Genomic DNA, 13,018 nt, shown 5'->3' on the forward strand with positions numbered 1-13,018 from the left:
GGGTGAAGAAGGTTCCTGACAGAGGGAGAAGCATGCATAAAGGCCCTGAAAAAACAGAGCCTGGCTGTTTCAAGGGCACAGATTAGAGCGTAGAGTTCAAGAAGGGAATTCAAAGGCCTGGGCCGATGGATGAAAGGTTCCCCAGGCCTGTTAAGAAGCTCGGATTGTATCCTGCGGCCAAGGGGAGTGGTACAGTTGGATCTGGGATTTGGAAAGTTGGTTCTGGTTGCTCTAAGGATTCTTGTTGTGAGGCTGGGGCCTGGAGCAGGGTGGCCAGAGGAGCTGGGGAAAGAGGGTAGGCAGCAGGCATGCAGAGCAGTGTTGGCACACTATGCCCATCTGCTGGGTGAGCAGCCTGAGGCCAGGGCCACAGGGTCAGGGAGGGGCAGCCCCTGTTGGAGAGAGTGGCCACCTGCCTCGCGGGCCAGTGCTCCCTGATTGGCCACGGCCTTCCTTGACGGCTCCCCACCTGTGCTCAAGTACATGGGCGACTACCCGTCCAAGAGGATGCGCTCAGTCAATGAGCTCACCGACCAGATCTTCGAGGGAGCCCTGAAGGCTGAGCCCCTCAAGGACGAGGTGTATGTGCAGATCCTGAAGCAGCTGACTGACAACCACATCAGGTTAGCCGGGGTGGTGGGAGGGTGAGGGGCAGGCCCCCACCCCTGGGGCTAACAGCTGAAGGTAAGACAGGGAGCTCACTCCCTGCCGAGGCAGCAGCAGCTCTGCCTGGGAGCCTTCATCCTTCACTTGGAGCAGGAAGGTGTCCTCGGGGCTCTCCCTCAAGGTCCATGGAGGAGGGTCAAGAACCAAAGGTGGTGGCTGTGCCCTCGGAGTCTATCCTTCTGCAAGTTGAACAGCCCCAGCTGCTCCTCATTTCCCGCTGCCCACTGCCTGGACGCCCTCCTCTGGACACCTGTCTCCAGCCCAGGTGCTGCTGTCTGCCTGCGGGTGCCTCTCCTGAGCAGTTGTCCCATCCCTCACTCAGGCTGAGCAGGCTGTCTGTTAGAAGCTCCGGCTATAAATTCTCATCGGCTGGGGGTGTTGGACCCCAGAGGGTGTCACCTCCTCCCTGATGGCCCAGACCGTGGCAGGAGGGGGAGTCATGCACATGCTCATCTCAGAGCCAGAGGCAAGCCCCACCCTCTCCCCTTATTCCTAGGCCTCCAACTCCCTCCCCAGCCTTGTCACTCTCTCCATCTCTTACACAAATCCACCACTGGACCATGTCAGATCTTTTCACACAGCTAAACTTTTGTACATGCCACAGCCAAGAAAACCTTTCATATCCTCTGCATATTAGAATTTGCCTCATCCTTCAAAGCCTGGATCAGATGCCACCTCCTTCTGGAAGCCCTCCAAGCTTCCGTCTTTCCAAGCCCAAGGAGTTCAGAGGAGTGCCTGAGGGAGCTCTGGGGCTGGTCTAACTCAGTGCTACTCAAGTAATCATGCTCATTGTGCTCAGCTGCTCAGTTGTGTCTGACTTTGCAACCCCCTGAACCATAGTGCACCAGGCTCCTCTGTCCATGGAATTCTCCAGGCAAGAATACTGGAGTGGGTTGCCATTTTCCTCCTTCAGGGGATCTTCCTGACCCAGGGATCGAACCTCTGTCTCCTGCTTCAAGTAACAGATGAGTTAAAAAGCTCCTGCTAGAATAAACCACATACTGCTTCCTTCATAGGAAAGTCTTGCTTAAAAAAAAAACAAAAACAAAAAATTAACTGAACCAGAGTGCTTGGTTACATACTGATTTTCATTTTGGTACAAGCACTTTACCTCTGAGTGACAAGGAAGTGTGTGGCCTGGGGTAGGTTGGTCGACCCCACTTTGAGTATCACTATTTGGATCTGTCGAGTGGGTGGGTCCATGTTGGTCTCAGAGAGGGGTGGGGGTGAGGGCAGGCATGTGCTGCCCTGGTGAGGAGCCCTGCTGGACACCAAGCCTCTTCCCGCAGGTACAGTGAGGAGCGGGGCTGGGAGCTGCTCTGGTTGTGCACAGGGCTCTTCCCACCCAGCAACATCCTCCTGCCCCACGTGCAGCGCTTCCTGCAGTCCCGCAAGCACTGCCCGCTCGCCATCGACTGCCTGCAGCGACTCCAGAAAGCCCTGAGGTATGGCCGTCTGCAAGGGATAGGGGGCAGCAGGCAGTATGGGCACTGGGATGTGCTTCTGGCCACATGGGCTAGGGAGACAAGTCCCTTGGCGATGCTGAGGTCATGACCTCACCATCAGTGGTTGGGACTCATCTTTGGGGTCCCCCAGTGCCCTGTAGACAAAGGTTGCAGTGCCTAGTACCATTCTGGACAGCTTGAGAATCTGGTTGCTCAGAAAGCTGTTTTCTGTCAAGTCTGTTGGGGAGGCAGACACCTGGGTTGCACTGCATACTCTGCGAAGCTCACTTGCACCCTTTGCTTCGTTCGGTCCCCTCTGCATCCCTATTGGTGGGCACCATTATCATCTCGTTTTACAGACGAGGAACAAAAGGCTTGAGTTTGTGACTGTCGCCTGGTAGGAAGTGGTGGACAGGGATTAGGACTGCGGTTTGCCTGACTCCGAAGTTCCCTCTGTTCTCTGCTTCCCACGGCTGCCTCCTGACTTGGCCCCTCCCCCCCGACCTGGTTTTCAGAAATGGATCCCGGAAGTACCCCCCGCACCTGGTGGAGGTGGAAGCCATCCAGCACAAAACCACCCAGATTTTCCACAAGGTCTACTTTCCTGACGACACTGACGAGGTAAGGGGCTCTGGCTTCGTCGTCTGTGGGACCTGAAGGACCTGGCTCCCTTGGGGACCTGGGGCGGCCCTGATGCCTCTCCCCTACCACCCCTATCTTTGCCCCCATTCTCGTGGCCTTCTGTGGAGTTAGGGCCATAGACTCCTTGGGTCAGGAGCCCTTGCGTTCCTGGTCTAGCCTCCCACTAACTGGATTAACTTCCTTGACAAGGTCATCCCTCCCTTTCTGTGAGGAGTCTCTGTCTTGCAGAAACGTGCTTTCTGCCTCCGAGTTGAGCTCTGTCTTTCTCCCTCCGAGTTGAGCTGTGTTGATGTCATCTCCCCGGTGCCCATTCTGTTCCTGGGCACAGGCCTGCCTGCTCCACAGCCCCAGACCTCCCCTGTTATCCTCAGTCCACTCTCCTGCAGACCCCTTCCCTCCTTTTCACTTGACTTGTGAGTCCCCTCTACCTTGGTCCCCTGGGCAGAGGTCTTATTCGTCTTCTTGTCACACCCATTTGGTCAGGCTGACTTCTGATCTGCACCCCCTTCCCCATCCCAGCACAGCATCTCATTCACATAAACAAGGCCAACATTGAAACTTTTGGTTTGAAAAGCAGCTTAAAAACTTGTCTAGAGACTAGAGACTCAGAAATACTATTATAGGATTCTAGACACAAGGACAGAAAATCTTGCTAAAATCCTCTCCTGTCCCCGGTGGTAGGTTACATGGAACATCCTCCCTGACCCACAAACCACCCTCCTCCTTCTGAACCTCCCCGGACTCGCCTATCCCTCTCAGCCCGTCTGGGCTGCTTCCTCCCTCATGACGCTCACCTTTCTGGAGTTTGTTTTCTCCCTCCTTCAGTCTCTCTTCTTCCACCGCCTGCCCCCCCCCCCCCCCCCCCCCCCCCCCCCCCCCCCCCCCCGCCGCCCCTGTCTCTTCTGCGCTTCCTTGGCCTCCGCCGACACTCATGCTTGTACAGCCACACTCAGGACCCTGGAGGCCAAGGCTTGGAACTGCCTGGGGGGTTGGGAAGGGCACTATCTGGGAAGATCCAGACAGAAGGTGCTCTTACTTGTTTCTAAAATTTATTTTTAATGGAAGTACAGTTCATGTACAATATTATGAGTGTCAGCTGTACAACACAGTGATTCACCATTTTAAAGATGATTTTATTATTTTGGCTGTGCTTGGTCTTGGTTGCTGCGCAGACTTGTCTCTAGTTGCGGCGAGCGGGGGTTGCTCCTTGTTGCAGCACGGAGTATTCTCACTGTGGTGGCTTCTCTTGGTGCGGAGCACAGGCTCTCGGGACACAGCCTTCGGCATTTGTGGTTCCTGGGCTCTAGAGCACAGGCTCACTAGCTGTGGCTCACAGGCTTTGTTGCTCTGAGGCATGTGGGATCTTCCTGGATCAGGGTTTGAACCCGTGCCTTCTGCATTGGCAGGCAGATTCTTTACCATTGAGCTACCAGGGGAGCCCATGAATCACAGTTTTTCAAGGTTGTATTTCATTTGAAGTTGTTATAAAATATTGGCTATATTCCCTGTGTTGTACAGTATATCCTTGTAGCTTGTTTATTTTATACATAGTAGTTTGTATACCTAAGCATTGTGCTGCGCTCTGGGGAAGCCCCCTCAGAAGGAGGGTGTTTTGAATGGGAAGGGGCTCTATCTGAGGCCCAGCCATTAGGGGTGCAAGAGGCCCTGCCAGAGCCAAGCAATTGCCTTTCTGCACCAGGCCTTCGAGGTGGAGTCTAGCACCAAGGCCAAGGACTTCTGCCAGAACATCGCTGGCCGGCTGCTCCTCAAGTCCTCCGAGGGATTCAGCCTTTTTGTCAAAATTGCAGATAAGGTGGGTCATGGGTGGTCATTGGTTGCTAATCTACCTGCTGTTGGGCTGTCTACTGGGAAATTTGCTGGGTCTCTGGGAGCGTATGGAACAGTGCGGGTAGGGAGAGAGACAGAAGGGAAGGATGGGGCAAGAGAGGAAGAGGCACTCTTGCACACGGCCTCTGATTCTGCCTCCTCCTTACATCCCTGCAGTGGCCCCTTCCATGTAGCTGCTGTCCCTATATCTCTCTCCTCTGAGCCATTGCACAGCCTGGCTACAGCTCTCTTGGGAGCCACATGGCACTCTGTGTTCTGGACACACTAGGCTCCTCACCCTGCCCCCCGACACATGTACTTTCCAGATTTGATTTGACTGGTCCCTCAGCTGCCAGGCTGTCAGCTCACTTCTGAAAAAGCCCTTGAAGAGAGAGGGTGACTATCCCCACTAATAGATCACAAGTCCCTGGGCTCAGAAAGGTTAAGTAACTTATCCCAGATCACACAGCAGGGACTCAGATCCAGGTAGGCGTGGCTCTGAAGCACAGGGCCCTGCCTCCACCCCTCATTGACTCCCATGGACATAAATATGGGGGGACAAAGGTCCAGCTTTAAAGCCCTTCCCTTGGGGGCTTCCCTGACCCTTGCACAGGTCAGGCGCTTCCTCTTGTTGCTCACCCAAAGTTCTGTGTGAATTCATGTCTGTCTCCTCACTAGTCTGACCCCTCACTAGTCTGACCCTGTACCGGACACTGTGACCCCCGAAGTGATTGAGTGAGGTACTAGACCTGGGCAGGTGTCTGCGGGTGGCTCAGGAAATGGATGCCAGAGAACGTCCAAAGCAGGGACGGGCCCCCATCTCAGCCTTCTTTCCCCAGGGTCCTAGGGCAGTGATCAGTGACTCTTTGCTGAATGAGTGGAGTCACTGTCACTGGCCAGACACTCAGCAGGCAAAACTGGGGCAAATGGGGCTGATCCACAGACACCCACCCTGGCTGCAAGCAGGAATCTTTCTGGAGAAGGGGTTGTCGGGGAGGCCTTGGGTGGGAAAATCAGAGGACTCAGTATTGCTCAAATTAAAATGAGTGGACTAGAACGACCGTGTCCCTAGGTTATCAGCGTCCCTGAGAATGACTTCTTCTTCGACTTTGTACGACACCTGACGGACTGGATAAAGAAAGCCCGGCCTGTCAGGGATGGTAACGTGAGGCTCAGTCCTGGGATTGTCTGAGGTCAGGGGCTGGCAGGTGCTGGCTGAGTGCCACACTTGAGGCCCATGTGGGTGGGGCCCCAGGCTGGGGCTTCCTCTAGGGCTGGTGCTGGGTGGGACAGCCCTCTGTGCTGGCATCTTCTGGGTGACCGCCTGCCCTCTGCCGCAGGAGTCGTGCCCTCGCTGACCTACCAAGTGTTCTTCATGAAGAAGCTGTGGACCACCACCGTGCCGGGGAAGGACCCCATGGCCGACTCCATCTTCCACTATTACCAGGTGAGCTGCCCGGGAGCTCTGGGCTGTGCTTGTGCTGCCGCCTTGAGTGCTGACTGTGGGGCAGAGGCCTGCTGAGTAGACCTCAAGGTGGCTGGGTAGCTCCTGCTCTGCAGCGTGTCTTCAGGGCGTCCTCGGATCCCTACTCCTCAGAGAGTGGATAAGACGGTTGTTAAGTTTCCAGGAGCCCGTGGGCAGCATTAGAGGCTTCATCTTTGCTTTCGGTCAGCTCATCTTCAGCAACTGCGGTTCTGGGTCTGAAAGGTGGGGGAGGGGCTGGTGCTGCTGAGGAAGCCTGTGGGTCTCAAGGGAACACAGTGGGAGGCGGCCAGTCACAGAGGCTTTTTCCCAAGAAAGGGCTGGCCTGGAGGGGGTGCTGGAGTTATGGAACAGTCTCAGGCGCCCCAGCTGGTCCCTCTGAGTGTCTTCATCTTTGAAATGGAGCTGCTTGCCTCACTGGACTGTTATGAGAGTAAATGAGATGATATTCACCCCAGCTCTGATTTAAAACTGTAAAGCGCTGCATCTGTGCAGTATAAGGCTGTTTCCCTGTCCTGTGCCTCCCTGCCTTGGGGAGCAGGTGGACCCAGCCTCATGGTGGGGGTGTTTAAGGGGAGAAGCCTGCTTCCTCCAGGTGCCTCCATGCCTGTGACCTTCTCTGTCTCTGGCAGGAGTTACCCAAGTACCTCCGAGGCTACCACAAGTGCACGCGGGAAGAGGTGCTGCAGCTGGGGGCACTCATCTACAGGGTCAAGTTTGAGGAGGACAAGTCCTACTTCCCCAGTATCCCCAAGCTGCTCCGGGAGCTGGTGCCCCAGGACCTCATCCGGCAGGTCTCACCTGATGACTGGAAGCGGGTGAGCACAGAGGGAGACAGTGGGAACAGGCCCCCCCTGCTTCCGAATGGGTCTCTGGACACCCCAGGGTCAAGGGGGCAGGTGCTGGACAGTAGCCCAGGGAAGTATCTCTTGTGACCCCTGTAAATTCAGCTGGTCACTTCGCAGCAATTTGTCTGGTCCTGGTTACTAAGGTGACCTGGTTTTCCTTGATACTGTTTGGCCTGCTTGCTTTGGGGAGGGAAGCACGGTCAGGAGTCTATTAACTGGTATTAGTGGGAGACTGCCTGGCCCTCCATGGCGCCTGAGAGCTGCTGACAGTGCAGAGGGGGACAGGACTGGCAGGGGAGAGGACTCTGACCCACCCTCCCTCTGCAGTCCATCGTTGCCTATTTCAACAAGCACGCGGGGAAGTCCAAGGAGGAGGCCAAGCTGGCCTTCCTGAAGCTCATCTTCAAGTGGCCCACCTTTGGCTCAGCCTTCTTTGAGGTGAAGGTATGCTGTGGGTGGGTGATTCTCAGAGAGGGGGAGGGGAGCCACATGTTACCAGGACTCCTCCCCATGACCCGGGAAGACTACAATGGTCTCTGCCACCTGCCTGGCACTGAAAGGAGGAAATGACCCTCAGCTTTGTCCCAGCTAGGTGTCTCAGCTAAGTACCGGGCCCTGGGCTCAGTCTAGGACGCTGAGGAGCCAGCACCTCGGCTGGCGGGGCAGGCAGATGTGGACAAAGGTCAGAGTAATAGCAGATGACCTGTGCTGTATGGCAGTGGGGAGCCCTCATGGAGGTGGCAGAGCCTGGGAGGCCCAACCACACTGTGAAGGCTGAGAAGGCTTCCTGGGAGAGGCACCACCTGAGTTTTCCAGGGAGACCCTGGGGGCAGAGTTCTTGGCAGACAGTCTGGCCTGAGCAAAGACCCCCAAGTGTGAGAGCTCAGGCATGGGCAGGAAGTGCAAGTGGGTGAGTGTGGATGGGCATGAGGTGTGAGGCGAGCAGACTGTGGTGAGAGGCAGGTAGGTTTCCTCCTGCAGGTGGTGCCCAGCCCTGGAGGGTTTTGAACAGGGTTGATGAGACCAGAGGCAGGAGAATGGAGAAGAGACTGGCGCGAGGGGATGGGCATGAGGTGTGAGGGGACAGGTCAGAGTGGAGAGGAGTGTGGCCGCACTACACACCTGGGATGGGGGCCCTTTGACACAGCTTAGCTGTGCAAGAAAGAGAGGTAGGCAAGTGCGTCTGGAGGCAAGTATAGGGTTCAAGGAGGTCTTTTAAAGATGAGAGACTTTAGAGCTGAGAGAGAGAGACCTCAGGGACTCCCAGAGAAGAGGACAGAAGGGATGAAACTCTTGCCAGTTGCTGGAGACCCATGAAAGGATTCAAGGTAGTGCTGAGGACCCAGAAGAGGCAGAAACTTGAGGTTGTGGCGGGAGAGGCAGACTTAAGCCCAGCGGGGGGCAGCTTTATTTCTCCCCAAATGTACAAAACATATCCTGCTCTGGGTTCCCCATGTGATGTTTTTTTTTTTTTAAACTAGCAAACTACAGAGCCAAACTTTCCTGAGATCCTCTTAATTGCCATCAACAAGTATGGGGTCAGCCTCATTGATCCCAGAACCAAGGTGAGCAGTGACAGGGAAGAGCAGGTAAGGGGGGCTTTTCTGTCTGTATTTCTAACAAGGGACACCAGAACCAAACTTCAAGACACTGTCAGCTACCAATATCCTCACTTCATCTACCCTCCTGGCCACATGTCTTGAGAGGCTGTCCATGTTTGCTGTGTCTACTTCCTTACCTCTCATCTCTCCATCAAAAGCGCTCTCTGAGTTACTAACGAAGTCCTCACTATGAAATCCATTCAACTCTTTAGTGCTTGGTCTTCCAGCATCATCAGACACTACCAACCCCTTCCCCACTCCAGAATGCTCTCTGCCCATAATTGGTCAGGTGGCAGGCTGTGCTGGGGTAACTGATGCTCAGATGTGAGGGCTGAGCAGGTCCTACCACTGACACAGGAGAGCGCGAAGGGGGCAATGACCAGCATCTTCCGCTTGGACCCACGGGCCACTCACCTGGTCTTCCTCGCCTCTCCCTTGGTCTCTCTCTCAGGCACTTCCCTGGGCTGCTTGTCTACCCAGTGCATACACTGTGTTCTGCAAAGCTGTGTCTTCCTGTCTCCCTCCTTCAACTCCACTGGATCATCTCATCTGGGACTATAGTTTCAGTTTCCTCATCCTCTTAAAATCTCCAATTCCAGCCCCACACATGTGATAACCTCCTGGGCTTCCTTGGTTGTCCCACTAGCTGGTCCCAGCCAAGGCCTGCCTTCCACAGCAGCTCCACGGCACAGCTGGCCTCTACCCTCTTGCTCCTTGCCTTGTCTGAGGGCCTGAGGTCCTATGTGTGGATGGTGTCTGTGGGCTGGAGCTGAGGGGAGTGAGGTCAGATGGTCCAGATGTGCAGCCTCAGATTCTCTCTGCTCCCCTAGGACATCCTGACCACTCACCCCTTCACCAAGATCTCCAACTGGAGCAGCGGCAACACCTATTTCCATATCACCATTGGGAACCTGGTGCGGGGGAGCAAGCTCCTCTGTGAGACGTCACTGGTGAGAGCTGGGTGCTCCCCAGGCCTGCCTTCCCTCCATCCTCCCAGTCCCTGCAACAAACAGGAGGAGTGTGCCGTCTGGTCTGCAGTCAGGATCAAGGGTCAGGTTGGAGCTAAGGCCAGGTCAGATTAGGTCTGGGGAATGGGTTTATTAATCTAGAGATGAGAAACAGACCATCCACTCAGTAACTATGTCCCAGTGCCTTTAATATTTAGAGATCGAACCTTTGGCCACTGAGGTCAACAGCAGAGCTGTTAGCAATGAGGCCTCCTGGACTGAGCTCAGCTGGCACAGCCTTCAGAAATCCCTACCTGTGGCAGTGACCGTAATCATAACATTTACTGCTGTAGAATTAATTGTACTCTACATTCTGTTTGAAGCAACAATAGTCCTAACACTTATCATCATCTGATAAGGTAATCAAACAGAACACCCTAATGCAGGCCTGTATGTTTTATTCTATACACTTAGTAGGAGCTCGCTCACTATATCCAAAATATTACAGGCCCCCTAAATTTCTTAATGCTTCAGTACTGAACTCAAGCAATATCTGATTCTTGATCTAATGTCTTCACATGACTAGCATGCATTTATGGTAAAAATACCACTCTAGGGCCTTCATCTTTGATTACCCAAAGCACGTGTAGAAGCCCCCATTGCAGGTTCCGTAGTACTTGCAGCCATATCACTAAAACTTGGCGGTTATGGCATATTATGAATTGTAACAACACTAAATCCACTAACAGATTTTACAGCATACCCTTTTCTCATATTATCCCTATAATTATAACCAGTTCAATTTGCTTATATTAAACAGATCAAAATCACTCATCGCATATTCTTCCATCAGCCACCTGGTACTTGTTATTGTAGCTATTCTTATCCAAACACCTTGAAGTTATACAGGAGCTACCACTCGAATAATTGCCCATGGCTTCACATCATCCATATGATTCTGCTTAACAAACTCACGTTATGAATGAATTCACAGCCAAACAATAACCTTAGCCTGAGGCCTACAAACATTCCTCCCAATAATAGCTACCTGATGATGGTTAGCAAGTCTGACAAATTTACCTCTACCCCAACCATTAGTCTGATTGGAGGGCTATTTGTAGTAATAGCATCCTTCTCATGCTCAACTAATACAATTACTCTAATAGGAATTAATATAGTAATTCCTGCCTTATACTCCATATACATACTAATCATAATATAACAAGGCAAATACACGTTACATTAGTAACATCTTACAATCTTTTACACAAGAAAATGCCCTCATTAATACTTCATATTTTACCTCTCTACTTCTCACTAAATCCCGAAGTAGGGGATTTAGGCCCCTTGTACTGTAAGTGTAGTTTTAAAAAATACTAGGTTGTGAATCTAGAGACAGGAGATTTAGCCTTATTTACCAAGAAAGTATGTAAGAACTGCTGTCAGCAATATCTGATTCTTGATCTAATGTCTTCACATGACTAGCATGCATTTATGGTAAAAATACCATGTAACATGACTTTTTCAAACTTTTAAAGGATAGTAGTTATCCACTGGTCTTTAGGAACCAAGAAATTGGTGCAACTACAAATAAAAGTAATAAATTTTCCTTTCACGTGAGTTACATTATTTATGTTAATACCAATTATAACAAATATCAACCAATAAGAGCGATAGTATCCATTATCTCATATGGTTTTATTAGTAGTATAATCCCAATAATAATCTCTTGGCCTGAATGAATGACCATCTCAAACTGATACTGAATCACTATCCAAACTCTCAAATTATCACTCAGCTTCTAAGTAGGCGATTTTTCAATAATATTCATACCAGTAGCATTGTTTGTTACACGATCCATCATAGAATTCTCAATATGACACCTATACTCAGATCCTAATGTCAGTGGATTCCTCAAATATTTACTCCTTTCATCGCAATACTAATTCTTGTTACTGCTAATAACCTTTACAGCTTTTCCTTGGATGTGAGGGGGGTGGAATGCTCTTTCCTGCTTACTGGGTGATGATACAGATGAACAGATGCACGTACGGTTGCTCTACATGCAATTCTATCTAACCGTACTGGAGCTACCAGATTTGTTATAGCAATAGCATGATTTCTGATAACTCAAATGCATGAGATCTTCAACAAGTCTTTATACTCCAACTAAATCACTCGAATCTACCCCTACTAGGACTGATACTACCTGCAACTGGAAAATCCGCCCAACTTGGCCTCCACCCAGGACTGTAGTCCCTCAGCGTCAGGAGGCCCTACCCCTGTCTCAGCCCTGCTCCACTCAAGCACAGTAGTGGTAGCAGGTATTTTCTTACTCATCCACTTTTATCCTTTAACAGAAGATGATAAATTTATTCAAACTGTAACTGTTTATGGCAATATGCACTCTTACCCAGAATGTTAAAAAAATATTGCTGCTTTTTCCACTTCAAGCCTACTAGGCCTATAATAGTAACAACTGGCAGTAATCAACCCTTCCTAGCATTTCTCCATATCTGCACATATGCTTTCTTTAAAGTCATGTTATTGATATGCTCCCATAAAATCTCCATAAAAATAGGAGGCCTGTTTAAAGCAATACTCTTTACCACAACTGCCTTTACCACTGGCCTAGCACTACCAAAATGCCTTTCCTTGCTGAATTTAAAGATCTGATAATCCAAACTGCTAACATGTCAATACCAGCGCCTGATCCTGCTAAGTCTAATTGCCACATCCCTTACAGCTGTCTACAGCACTCGCCTTATCTTTGCTCTACTAGGACAACCTCGCTTTTCCACCCTAACTTGAATTAATGGAAATAATCCTCTCCCAGTCAGTTCCATCAAACGTCTATTAATTAGAAGCTGGTTTTATTTTCAACAATACCCCCTCAACAATCCCTCAAATAACCTTACCTTATTACTTAAAACCAACTTCCCTCGCCATAACCGTTCTAGGTTTTACCTTAGTGCTTGAAATTAATAGTAACACACAGAATTTAAAATTTACTCTTCAAATATATTCAGACTTTCCAATCTCTTAGCGTATTTTCCCTAAGAGGGAAAGTATTATTATACACTGTTTATCACCCTACTTAAATCTGTCAACAAACCAGAAATCAGCCTGTTGATTAGAAAATATTTTACCAAAAACTACTTCCCTTATTCAGATAAAAATCTCTACATTAGTAGCAGACCAAAAAGATCTAATCAAGGTATATTTCCTCATTCCTCATCACCCTCTTCCTAAACACAATTCTATTAATTACCAAGAGTAGTCTGTAATAACCACAATACCAATACGCAATGATCAGCCAGTAATAATCACTAATCAAGTACCACAGCTATATAGTGTGTTGCAGTCCCCATAGCCTCTTCACTAAAAAAACCCAGAATCACCTGCATCATGAATTACCCAATCTCCCAAACCATTAAGCTTAAAACACAACCGACCCTTTCTCATCTTTTAAAACAAAATACCACTCAAAACTCTGTTATTAAATCTGAAAAAAAAATGCTCCTAATACAGTCTTATTGGAGATCCAAACTTCAGGATA

At 50.6% G+C, this 13,018-nt stretch overlaps 1 protein-coding gene across 6 annotated transcripts in view; it reads left to right on the forward strand.

The window, feature by feature from the left end:
• Window positions 1–13,018, forward strand: part of MYO7A (myosin VIIA) — a 111,646-nt gene that overhangs the window by 87,296 nt on the left and 11,332 nt on the right. For 5 of the 6 annotated variants that reach the window (XM_042233290.2, XM_042233289.2, XM_042233291.2 and 2 more), the window contains exons 39-48: window positions 470–623; window positions 1,956–2,111; window positions 2,627–2,732; window positions 4,453–4,566; window positions 5,653–5,740; window positions 5,921–6,027; window positions 6,696–6,881; window positions 7,239–7,355; window positions 8,393–8,476; window positions 9,343–9,462. In XM_042233290.2, coding sequence (XP_042089224.1) covers window positions 470–623; window positions 1,956–2,111; window positions 2,627–2,732; window positions 4,453–4,566; window positions 5,653–5,740; window positions 5,921–6,027; window positions 6,696–6,881; window positions 7,239–7,355; window positions 8,393–8,476; window positions 9,343–9,462 — 1,232 coding nt within the window. Of the gene's footprint in view, window positions 1–469; window positions 624–1,955; window positions 2,112–2,626; window positions 2,733–4,452; window positions 4,567–5,652; window positions 5,741–5,920; window positions 6,028–6,695; window positions 6,882–7,238; window positions 7,356–8,392; window positions 8,477–9,342; window positions 11,075–13,018 lie in introns of those variants that run through there. The other variant, XM_060399501.1, reaches the window with a different exon arrangement.

Source organism: Ovis aries, chromosome 15, assembly GCF_016772045.2.
Source record: "Ovis aries strain OAR_USU_Benz2616 breed Rambouillet chromosome 15, ARS-UI_Ramb_v3.0, whole genome shotgun sequence".
Taxonomy (NCBI): domain Eukaryota; kingdom Metazoa; phylum Chordata; class Mammalia; order Artiodactyla; family Bovidae; genus Ovis; species Ovis aries.